General features: G+C 43.6%; 1 protein-coding gene across 2 annotated transcripts in view; it reads right to left on the bottom strand.

The window, feature by feature from the left end:
- Positions 1 to 21,664, bottom strand: part of GRID2 (glutamate ionotropic receptor delta type subunit 2) — a 1,893,008-nt gene that overhangs the window by 298,070 nt on the left and 1,573,274 nt on the right. For both annotated transcript variants that reach the window (XR_012754338.1, XM_075351083.1), the window contains exon 13: positions 5,692 to 5,887. Coding sequence is in view for 1 of the 2 variants with exons in the window: in XM_075351083.1 (XP_075207198.1) it covers positions 5,692 to 5,887 (196 nt within the window). In the remaining variant the exon portion in view is untranslated. The remainder of the gene's footprint in view (positions 1 to 5,691; positions 5,888 to 21,664) is intronic.

Genomic DNA, 21,664 nt, shown 5'->3' on the forward strand with positions numbered 1-21,664 from the left:
AGAGGTAAGTGAACCTGACGTTCGGTATTCACTGTTTGGTATGAACTCAGACTTTTCCAAGAAAACAATGTTAGGGTTCAGAGTTTGTGTGCTGTACGAATGCAAACCACTTGCGGGAGCATCACTGTGCTCGGGTATTCACTGTGCTTGGCCCAGTGCAAGCCACTTGTAGTGTTTGAATGGCTCACCCTTGGGGTAATAACAGCATGATCAAATTTTTGTGCACGCAAAAAAAAATGTAAAAAATCCCTCCCACTCTTTACCGGAAGTGTTCTGTTTATTGCTAGCTGCATGTGGGTGGAGACCCGATCTGCCAATCAGTGACTTCAAATAACATTCAGGTCAAGTCTACGTCCAGAAAAGAACTTTCTAATAAATTCAGCTGGACCAGCAGAACCCGAAAATCCCTAGGTCCGCTCATCTCTAGTCATAAGACTTACATTTTCTTTTCTTAAGAAAATAAATGTTCTAATATTGTTTCTTCCAACATTTGAAATTATTAGCATTCTAGCATCTATAACATATTGTAGAAATGGATAGGTGGCAATGATTGACATGATGGGATGGTGACTTCTCTGCTGTGCATGGCTCAGTACAATAGTATGGGTGTGTTACATAACTGTTCAAAATAATGGAGCCTTAATGTATATTTCGGTAAAATAATGCTTTATGTTTTTTAGCATGTTATGTAAAATTCTACACTTTCGGAATGTAATGATGTGTTTTTCATCATACAAAATCAAAATTACAGCTATTTGTTCTAGAGTGGGGATTCTAATAATATAAACCTTAAAGCTATAATCATGGTTTTTAGAAAAATATCCTTCTAAATGCACTTAGGGTTCTGTTTGCAAATGAAAGATAAGATCCACATGTTGAGAAAATAAAATCTTCTTGCGTCTACAGTATTTTCATCAATTAAATACTTGAGCCTAGTTCTTGAAACACGGGATAAAACTCAATATACTGATATAATAATAGTAATAATTATAAATTTACATACAGGCAGACAATTTCCAAATAAAGCAAATTCTTTAAAAAGAAAACACATACACACACACATGCAGTGGCGTACCGCTAATATCGACAGACCATGCAGCCTCTATGGGGCCCTTGAGTTAGAATGGCGCCGGGCCACCCACCTGGCATCACACTTTAAACTGTGTCGCCATTATGGATGCTGATTCAGTTGACTGCAATGATGGAAGAGGGAGCAAACAACTCCCTGGTTCATCATTCTCCCTGCACTTCTAAGCTCTGATGTCTCTGATGTCTATCGTGCCCACTCAGTCGAGCAGTGAAGAGCTGCAGAACACAAGTTGTGGAGACATGAGGAGTGGGGGATGAGGAGTGGTGAGTAGGTCTGATTGAATCCGCCAAAATCTGGGACCAGCAGATCCCTGCCAGATTGAAAAAAAAAATCCGGATCAACTCCGGATTTTGGTGCCCATATAGGTTTATGGGGACCAGAATCTGGAGATTAAAAACGTTTGTGGAAGGGATACGGGGGTAGGAGCATGCATGGTGTATTCACCTGAGGCTGTTTCATGGTGGCATACTCCTTCCGGGTCACGCTTTTCCCTTCCGGAGCCGACAATTCAATATTCATTGTTTTGCCCGCCCACCGGCACGTGTAATTGGTTGCAGCTAGATGCGCCCCCACCTGTGTCAGCTGACTTCAACCAATCACAGGCATCAGGACGGCCGTTGAGTGGGGAAAGCAGTGCAAGTGTCTGCGGGTCAGTATGGTAAAAATGCATGTCTTTCAGAAACACATGCACGATCCTGTCAGAAGTGGTCGGCTGTGCCGGCTATGTGCTGTCAGACTCGTACAAGTCTGACATGACTTCAGCCGGCACAGCCTGCGCTCTCTGAACATGAGCGTGCATGTACCTAGAAACACATGCACGCTCCTGTCAGAAGTGTGCAGCTGCGTCGGTGATGTGCTGTCAGACTCGTACAAGTCTGACATGACAACAGCTGGTACAGCCTGCGCTCTCTGAACATGAGTGTGCATGTACCTAGAAACACATGCACGCTCCTGTCAGAAGTGTGCGGCTGTGTCGGTGATGTGCTGTCAGACTCGTACAAGTCTGACATGATATCAGCCAGCATAGCCTGCCGCGCTTTGAGCATGAGCATGCATGTACACATAAACACATGCAGGCTCCTGTCAGAAGTGTGCGCGGCTGTGTCGGTGATGCCGCTTTTTTTATTATTATTTAAATAAATAATTTAAAAAAATGACAAGCGGTGCCCCCTAATTTTCATCCCCAACCAGGATAATGCCGGCTGTAGTAGTCTCAGCCCGCAGCCAAACGGATCCAGACTTTTACAGTTCGGATCCGCTCAGCCCTAGTGGTAAGTATTTTTTGTTTTTAAATCAATGGAGGCCATTGCACAGTTTGCAGGGCTTTGTGGAGCCTATTATAGTTTGCAGGACTATTTGAGGGCCATTATACTACTTGGAGGGCAATGTGAGGACCATTATATAGTTTTCAGGGCAATTTGGTGCCGTTATACAGTTTGTAGGGCTATGTGAGAGCCATGATACTTTTTGGAGGGCTACTTTGGGGCCATTATTAAATTTGGAAGTATGTGTGGGGGCGTTTATACTGTTTGCAGGGCTCTGTTAGAGCCATCATATTGTGTTGGGGTCACTGTGATGGTATTATACTTTGAGGGTGGGGGATAATGTAGCGTCATCAAACTGTGTGGGTGGAGGTTACTTTGGAGGAATTTAGTGAGGGGTGTCATACGTTATTTCGAGGACACTGTTGCTGGTGTGACGACCTGGACTAGCCAGGTAGTCACAGGTAGACCCCCTGCACAAACACCAGCCCCTAATAAGGTGACAGCAGCCAACCTACAAAACCCTAAGTCCCCTCCCTCAGGGCTCAATGGTCACACCAGGGGGCAGAGTCAGGCGGTTGACCACGCCTACCGAGGAGTTCAGTGGGCCTGAGGCAGAAAACACAAGCAGTTGATTAGTGACAGGAGTGAAGGAGAGTGGAGCAGTTTGTGAGTGGAGAAGAGAAAAGGAGTAAAACATCTGCAAGGTGTCTGGGTCGGTGCCCAGACACCCCGAGACCAGGAGGCAGATGGTGGTTGCCGCCTGCAGGAGCCGGGTAGATGGCTGGTGGAACCATAAGGGACCAGGACAGGGTAGTGGCCCGCCGGAACCAAACTGGGGAGCGAACTGGAAACCGGAGCACCAGGAGGGGTACTCAGACCCAGAACGAGGTCCAGAAGCCACTGGACCACGTCGAATTCACTGATTGAGGTCCGGACCTTAGGTCCTTTCCCGTCCCAAGACCCGAAAGACAGCAACAGCCCACCGAGGGGGATAGAAAGCCACCGCACAGGCAGAGAGATCCCACAGGCCAGTGCCTGCGGGCAAACAGGTTCCCCGACACACATCAAGCCGGGGAGCGGACTAAAGTTGCTGAAGCATAGGCAGTCAAGTTCTACAAAGAGGTGCAGGAGAAAGGCGGGAGCCACCAACCGGAAAAAGGGGCAAAGCGCGCACCAACCACCATCCTTTTTGGTTTACTAGAGACTCCGGTGTATCTGTCATAGTGAGTACAGCAGTGCCCTCGGGCCGCGCACCGCACCACACCATCTCGCCCGCACCTTACAACCACCGGGCCCCGGGACCATCACCCCCTGCCCACAGAGGGGTCAACACCAGGCTGCATAACACCGTCCCCAGGAGCCTAGTTAATGGCAGCGGTGGTGCCCACATTCACCACAACCCGTGGGTGGCATCACAAACTCATACCTTTAAACTCCACGGCCTCGGCTGTGAACCTTCCCCACCGAAATCCCTACACATAGCGCCAACTCCCTTTCAGAGCGACGTGACCCCCCGGGCCACTCACCGACGAGCACGGACCCGAGAGGCTCGGCAGCCAGCCGAGCCCCGGGGCGGTACACTGGCATCATATTTAATATTGTTCCTACCCCGAAAACACCAATCGTAGTGTTATGTGAAATGTGATGCATAGTTATGCATAAAACTGGTAGGCTATGTGCACATGCTGCAGATTAGGAGCAGAAATTTTCTGCACCAAAAACCGCATCTTGTGGCAGAAAAATGCACCAGTTTTTGGTGCATTTTGTTCCACATTTTTTTAGTGAACTCATTGGCTGGAAGGGTTGAAAAATGCAGGAAAAAAACAATTTACATGTTTTTTTTTCTGCACCTAAAACAGCAAGGAAAAAAGAAACAATATGTTGGCATAAGGATAGACATTCGAATTTGGAGGAACAATCTGCATGATAAACTGCACCAAATCTGCATAAAAAAAATGAGCGTGTGCACACATCCTTATGTAGGATGTTTGTTAGGACAATTCTGTCAGAAACAGAGTGGAGGGACAAAAATAGTTAAGTATGGGACTAGCCCATTATGGGGGGGTTTAGTGCATAGGGACAGGAATGGGTTTCTGGGTAAAGCGTGAGATAGGGGTGGATAGAAAAGAGTGTGCACAATGCTTTCTGGTCAGTACGAAGCCTTACTGGAACTCCCTAAATGAATATACTCCGGAATCCTCGGTAGCCTAAGGGTGATTACTAGTGCATTTGTGTGCAGCTTAATCCTTTCCTATCAGAGAAAGTGATTGATGTAGAGTCGTGTTTGGGAGAGGTATGTATCTTGTATGTACTGCGGGACCGGACTGTGAATTCCTGAAACTTACACTAACACTAGTCCCGGTAGAACGAAAAGAAAATCTGGAAGTGTACTATGATATGGTAACAAGTAACAGACAGTGTTGTGTCTGATGCTACGTATTGCAAAATGATAAATACGGATTGTTGAGTAAACGTCTTTGGTTTGAAACGAACAGGGTGTCCACTGGTTCATGTGTGGTGGCTCCTGAAATGGAAGACTTGGAGTCAGCGGAGGCAAGTGGCCCACCAGTGAGTACAATGCACTTCACATAAAACTGCACATTTAATCAGGGACACAATTTCTATGTAGAGTGCTAGGGCGCTATGCATCACGTCACTCGCGACTACCGTTCTCTGCCACCATGAAAGCGGTATATTAATGGGTAAGAAAAATAAGGGGCTTCAATAGAAGGAACATTACTTTGTATGGCCTGAAAGTTGATAGATATGTTCTTCTGTGACCCTGCAAAAAAATATTTACATTTTTGTGCGTGGGAGACCAAAAGTTATTCCAGAGGGCAATTAAAGAATTCCTTGTAGCAAAAATAAGTAACTTGTCACTTATGAAAAGATTTTCAAATTTCTGGGCAGAAAAGAACAAGAATCAACTTGTAGGTAGTCAAAATCCATGTTTAACAACCCTGTGTGAACACCCTAAAATTCATAAATGTGTATATGAGCTTATTTCTAAGCCTGTAGCAATTGGATTTCTTGCTTGGCTTTTGTTATGTCTACATTCACTCTAAATCAGTGATCCCCAAACTTATTACCAAGTAAATTCTATTATATATTTTTATTTTTTATCTAAATTAGATTTATGGCCTCCTGTCCCTGGTCTAAGGTATTCTGCAGAGCAATTTGCTAGAGTCCAGAGAATCCCAAATGAAAATATATCCTTTAAACTATGCATGAAATTTTCTTATGAATGATATATCTACACATCAATAGTTCAATTACATGATATAAGAACACATCATTGTATCTCTTGCTGAAAATATTGAAAAATAAATGGCTTACCTTTTGTATGCCTTCTAGAGATTCCTGTACATTGTTCTCTGTTCCATTATTCTTGTTAATCATCCGCCACATTTGGGAATACATACTGTCCCGCTCAAATGGATTCATACCTTTCGTCCGAACGTGATCATAAACAGCAGAATCCAAAACCGTGCCATAAGGTATATCTGTTTGTCTTGAAAGATCCTGGAGAGACCTAGAAAAGGATATGTATATTATTTAAAAAACTAAAAGTCATAAAATTTATCTAAATCCACTAAAGCTTACTCTTAGGCCCCCTTCACACGTCCGTGAAAATACACGCACGTGTGTTACGGGCCGTTTTTCGGGTCTGTGTCCCATTTTTGTGTCCGTTTTTAAGGTCCGTGTGGCATCTGTGTGAACTGCGTATGCTAGCCGTGTGTGCGTGTGTAATGTCCGTGTGTACGTGTGAAACTTAACTGACGTGTGTGTGTTGTCCGTGTGAAATGTCCGTGTGTGATGTAACATGTCGTTGATACATACCCGCTGACAGCAGAGTCGCATGCTGAGAATGAACTCGGGTGAACTTCACCCGACTTCTTTGTCATCCCGCGGCTCTGTCTGGGTGTCGCATACTGATTAATGGTCACCCGTGAAGGAGTCACCAGTGACCGCTAATCCCCTGAGTGACTGAATTGAGCAGCGGGATTAGCGGTGCCGTCACTCAGGTTACCCGTGGCTACCTGTATCCTCCAGTTGTGACCGCAACTCACCTGTGACTTCATCGCTGTCACTCTGGCGACTTGCTGTCACAGTTGGAGGATCCAGCGGTGGCCGTGAGTAACCTCGGTGACAGCTCAGCTGATCGCGATACTCACCTCAGTTGCTGCGCGGAGGTGACAGGAGCGGTGGTGTTCTTCTGCAGCTCCTGTCACCTTCATGTAGCAGAGCTGGAAGCAACGAGGGACCTCCGTGGATTACGCCGGACCAGGAGGGGTTTTTGGTGCTTAATAAATTGGTGAACGCGGGTTTTTTGTAGTGTTTATTATTTCAAATAAAGGATTTTTTCACTATGTGTTTAGTTACTGTAACTTACAGATTTATCATTGGGGGTGTCTGATAGATGCCTGCAATGATTAATCTAGGACTTATTGGCAGCTATGGGCTGCCATTAACTCCTTATTATCCCGATTGCCAACGCACCAGGGCAAATCGCGAAGAGCCGGGTAGAGTTCCAGAACTATCGCATCTAATGGATGCGGCAATTCTGGGCGGCTGCTGGCTGATATTGTTAGGCTGGGGGGCTCCCCATAATGTGGTGCTCCCCATCCTGAGACTACCAGCCTTCAGCCGTGTGGCTTTACCCTGGCTGTTATCAAAATGGGGGGGACCGCACGTCGTTTTTTTTTAAATTATTTATTTATTTTTTTGACTGCACAGTATAGACCCACCCACCGGCTGCTGTGATTGGTTGCAGTGAGACAGCTGTCACTCAGCATGGGGGCGTGTCTCACTGCAACCAATCATAGGCACTGGTGGGCGGGGATAGCAGGGAATACAAGATTGATTAATGAGCGGCCGGCTTTTTCAAAATAGTAAAAGCCGCCAGAGTTTATTTTACAGCTGTGCAGCGCCGCGCCGGTGATCGGGGAACGGTAAGTATGAGAGAGGGGGGAGACGGACCGACAGACTGTGAGAGAGGGACAGACAAGACAGAGAGAGAGACAGACAGACAGACAGAGACCGACCGACATACACAGAAATAGAAAGAATGACCGACATCGCTAGAAAAAACACCAAACAGACACGGACCATAGGGAGATGCATACATGTTTACTAACGTGTGCGCACATACCCATAGACTTTCATTGGGTCCATGTATGCCTGCTCCGTGCAGAAAACGGACTTGCTTCCGTTCAACACGGAAACACATATGGATCACAGACACGCACACACGGACATTATGAAATAACGCACGTGTGACCTCAAACATAGATTAACATTGGTGCATGTTTGTCCGTGTCTCCGGTATATACGGAAACGGAAAAAACACGCACGTGTTTCACGGACGTGTGAAGGAGGTCTTAAAGTGCCTGGGTTAACACGACCTAGCTTTCACGATCCGAGTAAAATGGTCTGAACATGCTAATGAAACTCTGAGCAGATTCTGACCAAAGTCTGATCAGCATAGAATCCATCTTTCGTGGAGGTGGAGAGAAGAAAAAAAGGTTCTCTACCGTCTCAAATTTGTCAGTCCATGAAAATCGTACTGCACTCGGATGTCATTTGAGTGCAGTCCGAATTTTTTCATAGATCCATAGTATTGAATTGAGTGCGATCAGTGGCAAATTGTGCATGTAGTAATTTTTTCCCTCAGACCAGTCAGTCCAAGCACAAAATCGGACATGGTCACTGACTTGTTGAATATAATTGGTCCAAGTGCCATCCAAATTTTTAATGGATAGCACTTGGATAGAAAATTTGGTTGTCTGCACGAGTCCTTTCACTCAGGAAGGAAAAAAAACTTCAATCACTCTAAGGCTATGTGCCCACGGGACTCTGTATCTGCGGATTTTTCTGCATCAAAATCCGCAGCTTTCCCCCGGAATCTGCACCTTTTCATAGGTGTGGATTTTGTGCGGATTTGACGCGGATTTGACGCAGATTTTGTTGCAGATTTTGGGATTTTTTTTTAATTCAATTGAATAGGCAAAATTCGCACGAAAATCCACAATAATAATTGACATGCTGCAGATTTTTCCGCACGAAAATCCGCACAATTTCCGTTGCGGAAAAATCCGCAGCGTGGGCACAGTATTTCCCAAATGTCATAGAAATGGCTGGGGAGTAGCTGTGCTGCAGATTTCTGGAAAATCCGCGGCTTTTCCGCGAGAAATCCGCGGCAAAATCTGCGCATTTTCCACAGCGTGGGCACATAGCCTAAGGGCTCACTCACACGAGTGTATAACAAGGTCAATTGCTATCCGATATTTTGGCAGATAGAACTCGGCAAGTTTTACTGTAGGGCAATGCCGACTTGCTCTTTTTTTCTCGTGCAGATTTGGCATAGAAAAAAAATCACATCATGCTGCAAGTGCATCTGATATTCTGATGACACACACCCATACAAGTGAATAGGTGCGTGCAAAACATAAGACTGCACTCAGATGTCATCCGAATGTTGTACGACATACACCAATACAGACAATGGAGAAGACTGAAAAATTAAATTCTTCATCTTCTCCTCAACTGTGCTCCGATTCTCAAATGTAAGAGATTCCAATCACAGTAAACTGACACTCATCAAAATCTAATTGTGTCATTAACATTAACCTGTGTGAGCAAGCCCTAACTGACAAAAATTAATTAGCATGCCTTTAACCATTTATTAAGAGTTGTCTAGTATTAAGTAACTCTCATCTTTTCCATAGTAAGTTAAAATAAACTGCACATAATTTTCAAGTAAATTGAAGGCGAACAATAAGTTCAGGAGGAGAACATATATTTTTCTAATATGATACATTACAAAGTTTCTTCTTATCTTCAGCTGTTGTATTGATTTATGAAAACAAAACCAACAAAAATAAGGTTAGTTTTTAAACTCTACCTGGAGTATTTTGATAATAAGTTTGCAAGCACTAACAAGGGGGTAAAAAGAAAAATTGGGGTCCCATAGCAGAAGTCCTAATTAGCTTCACCCAAAAAATAAAGTATTCATCAGAGTAGGTGGGGCCATGGTACATAGGCATGGTTACAGAAAGGTGTACCTCCCAAATCAGAGAGAGGGACATTTATTGTGGCACTTATAATGTCATTTTTCCCCTATTGAACCTCCTTAGTGTTCTCATCCATTACGATACCCCTTCCAAGGCTCCAAAAAGTATGATGCTGACAAAATATCCCACAAAAACAGTATAATAACCTCTCAATGAATTCCTTCACAGTACTTTCTACATGCAAAGTATGATCCCCCACATTGCACCCAACACACTAATGTCTTCACAGTTCTGACCCTCACAATATGAGGCTTCCAGTGACCCACACACAATATGATGGCCCCAATGTCCCACAACATGGTATGATGGTCTCCACAGTATGATGGCCCTACTAGTCTTAAAAAAGTATAGTGGGTCCCACAGTTTCACAACACAGTATGATGGTTGCCACAGCTTCACAAACCGTCATGATGGCACACATATTTCTACAGCACAGTATGATTGCCCCCAAAGTCTGACAATATGTTATAATGGCCCATATATTCAAACAACACAGTATGAAGCACCAACAGATATCCACACATTATAATGGCCGCTATACATCCTTACACAAACTATGATGGACCCAACCCAGCACTCCACACAGTAAAATGGCCTCATAAAGCACTCCACATTGTATAATGACACAGCCTTTCTCACATTATGATTCCCATAGTGGCCTTAATACAGTAATATCCCCACAGTTCCTACACACGCATTATGAGGTCCCCGAGTGACATCACGTACAGTATGATGGTCTCCACAGTTCCACAACAAAGCATAATAGTCCATCAGAGTTTGATAACTCAGTGTGTTGACCGTAACAGTCTCACAACAATGTCTGATGTGTTTTGCAGTCCTGCAACACAGTATGATGGTCCACAAAATTCCACAACACAGTTTGATGGTGACCAAAATCCCACAAAAGAGTTTGATGCCCTTCAAAGTCCAGGAACACAGTATAATAGCTCCAATCATCCTAAAACACAGTATGATAGCCTCCGCAGCCTCCACATAGTATAATGGCCCACACACAGTGTTCCACACATGATGATGTTCCCCACTTAGTGCTCAACAAAGTGCATTGGCTACCACACAGCACGCCACACAGTATAATGGTCCCACACATCTCTACACGGTATGATGGTGATCCCTACAGTCCTAAACACATGTGATGGTACCTAAAGTTCCTCAACAAAGAAGGATGCCCGAACAGTCCCACAAAACTAATGATGACCCACACAGTCAGACAACACAGTATGATAGATCCCACAGTCCCATAACACAGTATGATGGCTCTCACAGTCCTACAACACAGTATGATGGTTTCACAGTATTACAACACCTTATGATGGTCATCACTGTCCTATAAAACAGTATACTGGATCTCACAGAGACAAAACAGTATGATATACCCCACAGCTCCACAAAACAATATGGTGGCACTAACAGTCTTACAGCACAGTATGATAGCCACCACAGTCCTGCAATGTGGTATAATGAGCCACACAGTCTTTCCACACACTATAATGCTCCACATACATCCTTCTATACCATATGATGGACCCCACACAGCACTACAAATAGTACAATGGCCCCCTCACATTATAATGGATCACTTACAGTCCTCCACACAGTATAATGGCCACCATACTGCTCCACATAGTGTTTAGGCACTGACCAGCTACAGACACTGTGCCTTTCTGACTCACATGCCATGTGGTCTACCTCTATTATCGGGATACCACTGAAAACCAATTAAACCAATATAACCAGTTGATTATATACTCTAAAATGTATGAATACATAGTGAAGATGAAAAATTAAATCTGAAATTGAGCTACTGTATTAATTCATTATTAATTCATTTTCCAACAAAACAAGCATTGTGTATGTGATTGGCATGCTGTTTGACAAGTTTTCATGGTAATTAGCTAAATGCATTGAATCAATTGGCAATCATAACATTTACCAAATGCTTTATCTTAATGAAATAATTTATTAACATGATCTATGAATATGAGGAGCATGTGTCCTAGTCCTTACTTCAATACCAGTAAAAAAATGACATTGAGAATAACCTGTTGAAAAGTTGACATTTTGGTGAATATTTATTAAGCTAAATAAAGGCGACTCTGGTACAATGTGCTCAAGAAAAGTCTTTCATGACTTCTTAGACACTTTCTGCCTCGTGTCCAGCAAAGTGGCATAAACTTTCTGAAAAGGGGTGTGCAATACAGAAAAGGGACATGGTTAAACCTGCAATGCTAGGCACCAAAAATGCATTTCAATGCTGATGTAAATTTCTGGTAGAAACTAAGCCAACTATAAATGTACATTATAGGGGGTTTTACACTCTGCGATATCGTTAATAAATTATCGTCGGGGTAACAGTGTTTATGACGCACATCCGGTGTCGTTAACGATATCGCAGCGTGTGACAAGTACGAGCGACCTTAAATGATCGCAAAAGCGGTCAAAATCGTTTGCCGCGGAGAGGTCGTCATGAAACTAAAAATCGTTCTCTGCTTATTAGCGATATTGTTCCTTGTTCCTGCGGCACCACACATCGCTGTGTGTGACACCGCAGGAGCGACGAACATCTCCTTACCTACCTCCACCATCAATCCGGAAGGAAGGAGGTGGGCAGGATGTTACGTCCCGCTCATCTCCACCCCTCCGCTTCTATTGGACGCCTGCCATATGACGGGGGTAAGCGAAGTTGTGCGGCACGGGCAGCGATTTGCCCGTGTCGCATAACCGACGGGGGCGGGTACAATTGCTTGCGATCTCACTAGCAAGATTGCAGCATGTAAAGTACCTTTTAGACTCAATTGGCTAAAGATTAGACAGATTTATCAAATATCTTGAACCGCGGATACATTTGGCACATTTTAAGACTGTCCAGTGTAAGCTTACATTAAGAATTAGATATTATTGAACATGTGCCTTAATGTCTTTACTTTATATTTTAGAAGGCAACACTATATATGTATATATATATATATATATATATATATATATATATATATATATATATATATATATATATATATATATATATATATATGTATATATATATATATATATATATATATATATATATATTGCATATATATACACAGTACAGACCAAACGTTTGGACACACCTTCTCATTCAATGAGTTTTCTTTATCTTCATGACTCTGAAAATTGTAGATTCAAATTGAAGGCATCAAAACTATGAATTAAAACATGTGGAATGAAATACTTAAAAATGTGTGAAACAACTGAAAATATGTCTTATATTCTAGGTTCTTCAAAGTAGCCACCTTTTGCTTTCATTACTACTTTGCACACTCTTGGCATTCTCTTGATGAGCTTCAAGAGGTAGTCACCAGAAATGGTTTTCCAACAGTCTTGAAGGAGTTCCCAGAGATGCTTAGCACTTGTTGGCCCTTTTGACTTCACTCTGTGGTACAGCTCACCCCAAACCATCTCGATTGGGTTCAGGTCTGGTGACTGTGGAGACCAGGTCATCTGGTGTAGCACCACATCACTCTCCTTCTTAGTCAAATAGCCCTTACACAGCCTGGAGGTGTGTTTGGGGTCATTATCCTGTTGAAAAATAAATGATGGTCTAACTAAACGCTAACCGGATGGAATAGCATGCCGCTGCAAGATGCTGTGGTAGGCATGCTGGTTCTGTATGCCTTCAATTTTGAATAAATCCCCAACAGTGTCACCAGCAAAGAACCCCCACATCATCACACCTCCTCCTCCATGCTTCACGATGGGAACCAGCCATGTAGAGTCCATCCGTTCACCTTTTCTACAAAGACACGGTGGTTGGATCCAAAGATCTCAAATTTGGACTCTTCAGACCAAAGCGTCTTTACTGTATATATATATAACTATATTTAAACTGTTCAGAAACGTGTGTTAAAGACTATATGTTATGAAAAAAATTTCCTTACAAAAGTTTCAGTTCACTGAGCAGTAGATGTCAATCTAATCAATACCCTTCCATTAAATATGACATTTTTCATGCACTGAACATTTTCCTTATTTTGTGCTCAACTCTGCACTTACATACTGTATCAGAATTTAAAAAATAGATGTCCTATTAACTCCTTTTATTCTAGGGGTTTCTAGCCTTTTCGTTCCTCAAGTAATTAAAACTATTTTTGCATTTTTACACAATTAAAAGGAGCTACTAAGTCCACTATGCAGGCAATTGTTTCTTCATGGTTCCTCCTTGTAAGATACACATACTCAGTTCCTGTGCTGCCACCATTCCAGCAGTGTTGGCATTTGCTCTCCCAGGGCTCACATGACATTGCTATGTCACTCAATCCCTGTGGTCACTTCACGCTCCTTCGGACATAATTGACATCCGGAGGAAGTGAGAGCTGTATGGGTATGTTCTTACAATATATGGGCTATACTGTATTTCTGTGTTTTCATAATGTTTCACTTCCAAACATACTGTATATTTAATGTATTCCAGCTACATAGATTATATTCAAGTAGAAGATAAATATATGATATAGTGGAATTGTGTGACAGAAAAAAATAAATAAATAAATAAGAAACACTATCAATGCATCAGTATTCTAGGTGAATATTTTTCATGTCTCCCTTTATGTAATAAATTAAAGGGGTTCCCAATTAAAAGGGCATAATAAAGTCCCTTTTTAAAAAATGAAATTATTATTTTTTCATTAAAAATATTATGAAATACATAAAAAACCTTTACACTTTACACTTTACGATAACGCTTTACACGCTACGATAACGTTAATGATTTATAATCGGGGTCACGTCGTTAATGATGCACATCCGGCATCATTAACGATATTGCAGTGTGTGACACTTTTGTGCGACCTAAAACGATCGCAAAAGTGGCCAAAATTGTTTGCCGCGGAGAGGTCGTCCTAAAACAAAAAATTGTTCTCTTATAATTAACGATGTTGTTCCTCGTTCCTGCGGCAGCACACATCACTGTGTGTGACACCGCAGGAGCGACGAATATCTGCTTACCTGCCTCCACCAGCAATGCGGAAGGAAGAAGTTGGCGAGATGTTTACGTCCCGCTCATCTCCGCCCCTCCGCTTCTATTGGACGCCTGCCATGTGACATCGCTGTGACAACGCACGACCCGCCCCCTTAGAAAGGAGGTGGATCGCCGGCCAGAGCAACGTCGCAGGACAGGTAAGTCCGTGTGACGGGGGTGCATGATTTTGTATGCAACGGGCAGCGATTTGCCCGTGTCGCACAAACGATGGGGGCGGGTACGCATGCTAGCGATATCGGTACCGATATCGCAGCGTGTAAAGACCGCTTTAGACCTTTGGTAAAATTCAGAGTTAATCTCAACAATCAGTATATCATCTTGCTTCTGGTCTTTTCTACACAGTATATGTTCACCTTTTGCTTTCTAGGCATTGTACATGCTCAGCTTCTCTCAGACTTCTGTCAGTCCTATTGAAGTAAGTGGACCTCAAAAAAATCCATGAGAAGATGGGTTTGTACACTAACGAGCAGTTAAGGCACATTGTTGGCAGCATTCATAGACTTCTATGGGCTCCATTGATTTCAATAATGCTTGTGTATGAGGAATTGAGCTTGTGCAATAATAAGCATTTTCTACATGTATCAGTAGTGTGCATGGACTACTACGATCTCTATTGATTTCCACAGAAATTCAAGTGTATGAAGAGTCAAGCATGTGCATATTGCAGCACAGCAGTGCTCAAATAGGAAAAAGGGAACATGTTTCACAAACTCAACCAGATGAGGTACAACATTAGTATTAAAAAAATACATCATTTTAAAAAGGACCATCAAAGTTAATGGGAAAACCCATTTTAAGGGAAGGTGTTACATGATTATTGCCGCCTAATCTGAGAACAGCATGGAGTTAAGGGGGCTTTACACGCAACGACATCGCTAACGAGATGTCGTTGGGGTCACGGAATTTATGATGCACATCCGGCCTCGTTAGTGACATTGTTGCATGTGATACGTACGAGCGACCGCTAACGATGTAAAATACTCACCAAATCGTTGATTGTTGACACGCGTCCATTTCCCAAATGTCGTTGCTGCTTTTGGACGCAGGTTGTTTGTCGTTCCTGAGGCAGCACACATCGCTACGTGTGACACCCCGGGAATAACAAACAATACCGTACCTGCGTCCTCCGGCAACGAGGTGGGCGTGTCTTTCATGTGGCTGCTCTCCGCCCTTCTGCTTCTATTGGACACCTGCCGTGTGACGTCGCTGTTACGTCACACAAACCGCCCCCTTAGAAAAGAGGTTTTTCACCGGCCACAGCGACGTCGCAGGGAAGGTAAGTCCGTGTGACGGGTACTAGCGATATTGTGCGCCACAGGCAGCGATTTGCCCATGACACACAAACGACGGGGGTGGGTGCTTTCACGAGCGACGTCTCTAGCCCTTTACTGACAAAGTTCCTGATACCAGTAATGTGTAACTTTACAGGGCTGCTTGTAGTTTTTATAAAATCAATGTTTTATCTGCAGGAAGTTATCACTAGGAGTAGCAAACCTGATGCTATGCAGTCTACATATTTATAAGCTCTGTATAACTCCGCCCCTACCACTGATTAGTAACTTTCTGTCTATACATACAAAGCTGTCAATCAGTGGTCTGGGTGGGTCATACAGAGCTCAGTATTCAGATAACTGTTAGATCTGCAGCAGATAAAGCAGTGAGATTAGCCCAGTAAGTGACACATCACTGGAATCATGGCCTCTGTCCCTATATCATGCTGATCTCAGATAGAATAGCAAAACCAGATGACAGATTCCTTTTAATATGCCCTTGTATATTGCAAGTAACTAAGCATGCATCTTGAAATGTTAATGTTTGGCAGAATCAATAGCTTCACAATGCCTAGTTAAAACATATAATTGGAACCATGATAACATGTAGGAATTGAGAAGCAGTAAACATAATTATATTAATAGGCCTTTTAAATACCAAAGGATCAGAAAAGAAATAAAGAAAATCTTCCCAATGATGTAGAAAAAACACACTTATGTACAAATCTAATGATGTTATTAAAATTGACTGTCACTAAAGCCTGCAAGCTAGAAAGCAATTAGTTACTAAATAATTAGAGAAAGAACAGCTCTGGTCAACCATTTATAATCAGTGCTTTAGACTGGATCTCCATACAGTATTCTATGCGGCACACTGTGCCAATTACATTCTGCATAGTCATAACAAAGCAATGCAATATATTAACTCCTTCATGACCGGGCCCGAAAGCGCTTTAATGACTGTCCAATTTACTTCAGTTTTTGCCGTCGTTTCGGTAGCCATTACTTTTATATTGTTTCACTGACATGGCTGCATAAGGCTTTGTTTGATAGCATTACATTGGGGTACATATAAATTACGCTTTGATTTACATAATTTTTTTGGGAAACACAATATTGAAAAAAAAAAATGTTTGTAATATTGTAATTCTTGCTGTTCCTGTTGGACACCTTAACACCTTATTAGCTGTTGAATGACTTTTTAAATTTATTATGATCATGTTGCTATCTAATATGGATAGGTGTTTGTTTTTTCTGATGTAATTTATTTTATATGGAAAATATCAGATTTTTTAATATTGTTTACTTTTTTGTGCTTTTTTTCTTATTTTTACACAATTTTTAGGTACCATATTTTTCAGATTTGGGAGTAAAATGAGGGGTGCATCTTATAATCTGAATGTGACTTACCGGGGGGTAGTGGAGAATGATGACAGGAGGAAGGGGTGATGCTGTGGGCTGTGTGGTGCAGGCACTGTGCTCAATAGGCTGTGCGGCGCTATTCTGTGCGGCGGGCGCCGCTGCTTTGTGTGGTGCTGCTCTGTGCAACGCTGCTCTGTGACAGGAGGCAGGGGTGATGCTGTGGGTGCTGTGCTGCGGGGGCTTTGTGGCAGGGGGTGCTGCTCTGTGTGGCAGGCAGTAAGGCTGGGGCCATTCTGAAGATGTCGGCGATATGGGCTTCAAATAATGGCACCCTGAAAAGGCACGTGCACAAATGGAGCTCTTGGCTCAAAATCTCATTTGTGCATGTGCCACCTCCAGCCAATATATGTCCTGGGCTGGCAGCGGACTTAAGGAAAATGGTACCTGGAGGTGGCACTTGCGAAGATGAGATCTTGGCTTGTTATTGAGTCGACAACTCAATCTGCGCACGCGCCGACTCCGGGCATCATTTCTTTGAAGCCTGCACCACTGAAAGTTCCTGGATGTTTTCTCTGCCTCACAGCACCACCATGCATCTGCAAACCTGCTGCACTGCCCTGCTCGATTACTGCTTGCGCCTCCTGTGACCCATGTGCCACCACGGTTGCCACACCACCCTGTTCACGACTGTTCCTACCTCCTGTGACCCCCACTCCACCACCGGATTAGAAGACGGACCCCTTTTTTTATTCCTTTTTTTCGGTAAATTTGGGGTGCGTCTTATAATCCGGTGCATCTAATAAAACAAAAAATACGGTATACATTTTTTACATCATTTGTTTCCCAGGAGATCGTCAATAATTTATGGAAACATATTTTTTTATCTTATTGATATTTTTTCCCACTACAACTGGGGCCTCTAAATCTAAAGCAGCCCCATCTAAAGTGAAAACAAGCCAATTTTAGTGACAAACTGTAGGTCACGATTAGATCAGGTGTGCTTACTGGCAGATATGTGGCGATCATTTAATTCGTGCTCATGGTTCTGAATACTAATTAGCGCTCTGAACACTACACTGTGTGCAGAATTATTAGGCAAATGAGTATTTTGATCACATGATAATTGTTATACATGTTGTCCTACTCCAAGCTGTATAGGTTTGAGAGCCAACTGCCAATTAAGTAAATCAGGTGATGTACATCTCTGTAATAAGGAGGGGTGTGGTGTAATGACATCAACATCCTATATAAGGTGTGCCTAATTATTAGGCAGCATCCTTTCCTTTGGCAAATGGGTCAGAAGTAGAGATGAGCGAACCGGCCGTGGTTCGGCTCGAGTTCGGTTCGTCGAACGGAGGTCCCGTTCGAGTTCGGTTCGTCGAACGTTCGACGAACCAAACTCGAACCTATAGGATATAATGGGAGGCAATCACAAACACATAAAAATGCATTATAAATGTACACATACAGTTAATAAACATTGCCATAACACTTACCGGTCCCCGCGATCCCTCCTGCACTCTGTCTCCTGCCGCTATTCCATCCGATGATCGCTGAATCCTCCCGGTGACCAGCACTTCCAGCAGTGATGCAGGACCTATCGTGACGTCAAAATAGCCATGTGACCAGTCACGTGGCTATTATCTCATTGGCTACAGACTGGTCACATGACTATGACGCGTCATGTAGGACCTGCGAGTGCATCTCTCCGGTACACGGTGCACATTTGTGTATCGCCGTGTACCGGCGACATGCTCTAGCACACGGTCGACTCCCCGTTCCGTTAGGGACCGGCTGACACAGCCGGTCATTAACGGAGATCACCGTTACCATAGCAACGCAGTTAGCGGTGACGTCACCGCTATCCGCGGCTCCGGGAGCACCGTTGCTATGGTAACGCGTCTGTCAGCGTTACCGCTGTTACCGTTAGCAGCACTGATCTCTCACGGAGTGAAGGCTGCACGCTGCTTCCCGTGGAGCCTTCACGGAGTGAAGGCTCCACGTGAAGCAGCGTCTTCCCCCATGCAGCAGTGATGTAGCAGAGCTGCATTTGTTGAACGAGAAAGACAGAAGACCATGGATCGTGGAGGGCTGACAGGGGGTAAAAAAGATGGAGTCTCTAATGTGTCTGTGTATTTATTTCTATTAAAGTATTTTTTCTCTGTGTGGTGTCTTTTTTTTAACCCTTTATTGGAGATTCTTAATGGCCGGGTCAAACGTGCCTGACATTAAGAATCTCTGGCTTAATACTGGCTAGTAAAACAAAGCCAGTATTAACTCATGATTACCCAACAAGCCACCCGGCTCAAGGGCTGTTGGAAGAGTTGGATACAGCGCCAGATGATGGCGCTTCTATGAGAGCGCCATTTTCTGGGACGGCTGCGGACTGAAATTCGCAGCAGAGGCGCCCAGAAACCTCGGGCTAACCTGTGCTGCGGATTCCAATCCCCAGCTGCCTAGTTGTACCTGGCTGGACACAAAAATGGGGCGAAGCCCACGTCATTTGTTTTTTAATTATTTCATGAAATAAGTGAAATAATTAAAAAAAACGGGCTTCCCTATATTTTTGGTTCCCAGCCGGGTACAAATAGGCAACTGGAGGTTGGAGGCAGCCCGTGGCTGCCTGCTGTACCTGGCTAGCATACAAAAATATGGCAAAGCCCACATCATTTTTTTGGTGGGCAAAAAACTTCTGCATACAGTCCTGGATGGAGTATGCTGAGCCTTGTAGTTCTGCAGCTGCTGTCTGCTCTTCTCCATACAGACAGACAGCAGCTGCAGAACTACAAGGCTCAGCATACTCCATCCAGGACTGTATGCAGAAGTTTTTTGCCCCCTGAAAAAATTATGTGGGCTTCGCCATATTTTTGTATGCTAGCCAGGTACAGCAGGCAGGTACGGCTGCCCCCAACCCCCAGTTGCCTATTTGTACCCGGCTGGGAACCAAAAATAAAGGGAAGCCCTTTTTTATTATTTCATGAATTTCATGAAATAATTAGAAAACAAATGACGTAGGCTTCGCCCCATTTTTGTGACCAGCCAGGTACAACTAGGCAGCTGGGGATTGGAATCCGCAGCACAGGTTGGCCTGAGCTTTCTGGGCCCCACTGCTGCGAATTTCAGTCCGCAGCCGCCTCAGAAAATGGCATTTTCATAGAAGCGCCATCTTCTGGCGCTGTATCCAACTCTTCCAGCACCTGCCTGCTATACCTGGCTAGCATACAAAAATATGGCGAAGCTCACGTCCTTTTTTTGTAGTTTTTTGGCAAAAAAAATAAAAAATGCTTCCCTGGATTTTACATTGCCAGTGAAGGTAACACCAAGCAGTGGGGGTTAGCAGCCAGTAGCTGCTTGGATTACCCTTAGCTAGCAATACAAAAAATGCAGCGGGAGCCCATATATATTTTTTTTATTTATTTATTTAAATAACTAAAAACAAAATGGGCTTCCCTGTATTTTGATTGCTGGACATCACAGTGCTGTAAAAATAAATCTTTAAGAAAAAAGACGTAGTGCACCGCGGTATTTTTGATTCTCAGCGCAGATAAAGCAGACAGCTATGGGTTGCCACCCCCATCTGCCTGCCGTTACCTTGGTTGGCATTTAAAATACAGGGAAGCCCATTATTTTTTTCTATTGAAAAAATAGTTAAAAAAAAATGACGTTGGGTCCCCCCATTTTTGATAGCCAGCTAGGGTAAAGCAGACAGCTGTAGCCTGAAAACCACAGCTGGCAGCTTTGCCGTGGTTGGGGATCCAATGTGGAGGTCCCCTCAGGCTCTTTTTTTATAAATATTTTATAAATATTAATAATTACACAATAAAAGTAGGGTCCCCCCCAAATTGGATCACCAGCCAAGGTAAAGCGGACAGCTGTGGTCTGGTATTCTCAGGGTGGGACGGTCAATAGTTGTTGGGCCTTCACAGCCTAAAAATAGCAGGCCACAGGCACCCCAGACGTGGCGCTTCCACTAGATGCGCCAATCCTGGCGCTTCACCCCAGCTCATCCCGTGCCCTGGTGCAGTGGCAAACGGGATAATAAATCGGGTTGATACTAGCTGTAAAGTCACCTGAGATCAAGCCCAGCAGTTTGTGATGTCATGGCGTCTATTAGATACCCAACATCATAAACTGTCAGTACTAACAATAAAAAATCGACAAAAGAAATTTATTTGAAAAAACAGTCCCCAAAACATTTCCTCTTTCACCAATTTATTGTAAGAAAAAAATTAAAGGGGTCCCACGACGACTCTGGACCGTCTAGAATATGGGGGGGAGACACTCAGGGAACGTATCCCCCATTTTCTAGGAGTGCAGACCCTTCATGTGAGGCGTGTGGGTGCAATGAATCTGCACTCACTCTCCCCGGGTCCACAGCAGCAGAGTCCATGTCGTAATGGTTGCTAACAAAGCTGCAATGCCCTGCTCATGTGGTAAGGGCATGCCTAATCAGGAGAACTATTCTACATTTCCAAATATTGGTATTTGCTGATATTATTGCTATTCCACCTACTATATATTGGGGATAGGATTTTGGAGATGGAATACCCCTTTAAGTCCAGTTATCC

The sequence above is a fragment of the Anomaloglossus baeobatrachus genome, chromosome 1, assembly GCF_048569485.1.
Source record: "Anomaloglossus baeobatrachus isolate aAnoBae1 chromosome 1, aAnoBae1.hap1, whole genome shotgun sequence".
Lineage (NCBI taxonomy): Eukaryota > Metazoa > Chordata > Amphibia > Anura > Aromobatidae > Anomaloglossus > Anomaloglossus baeobatrachus.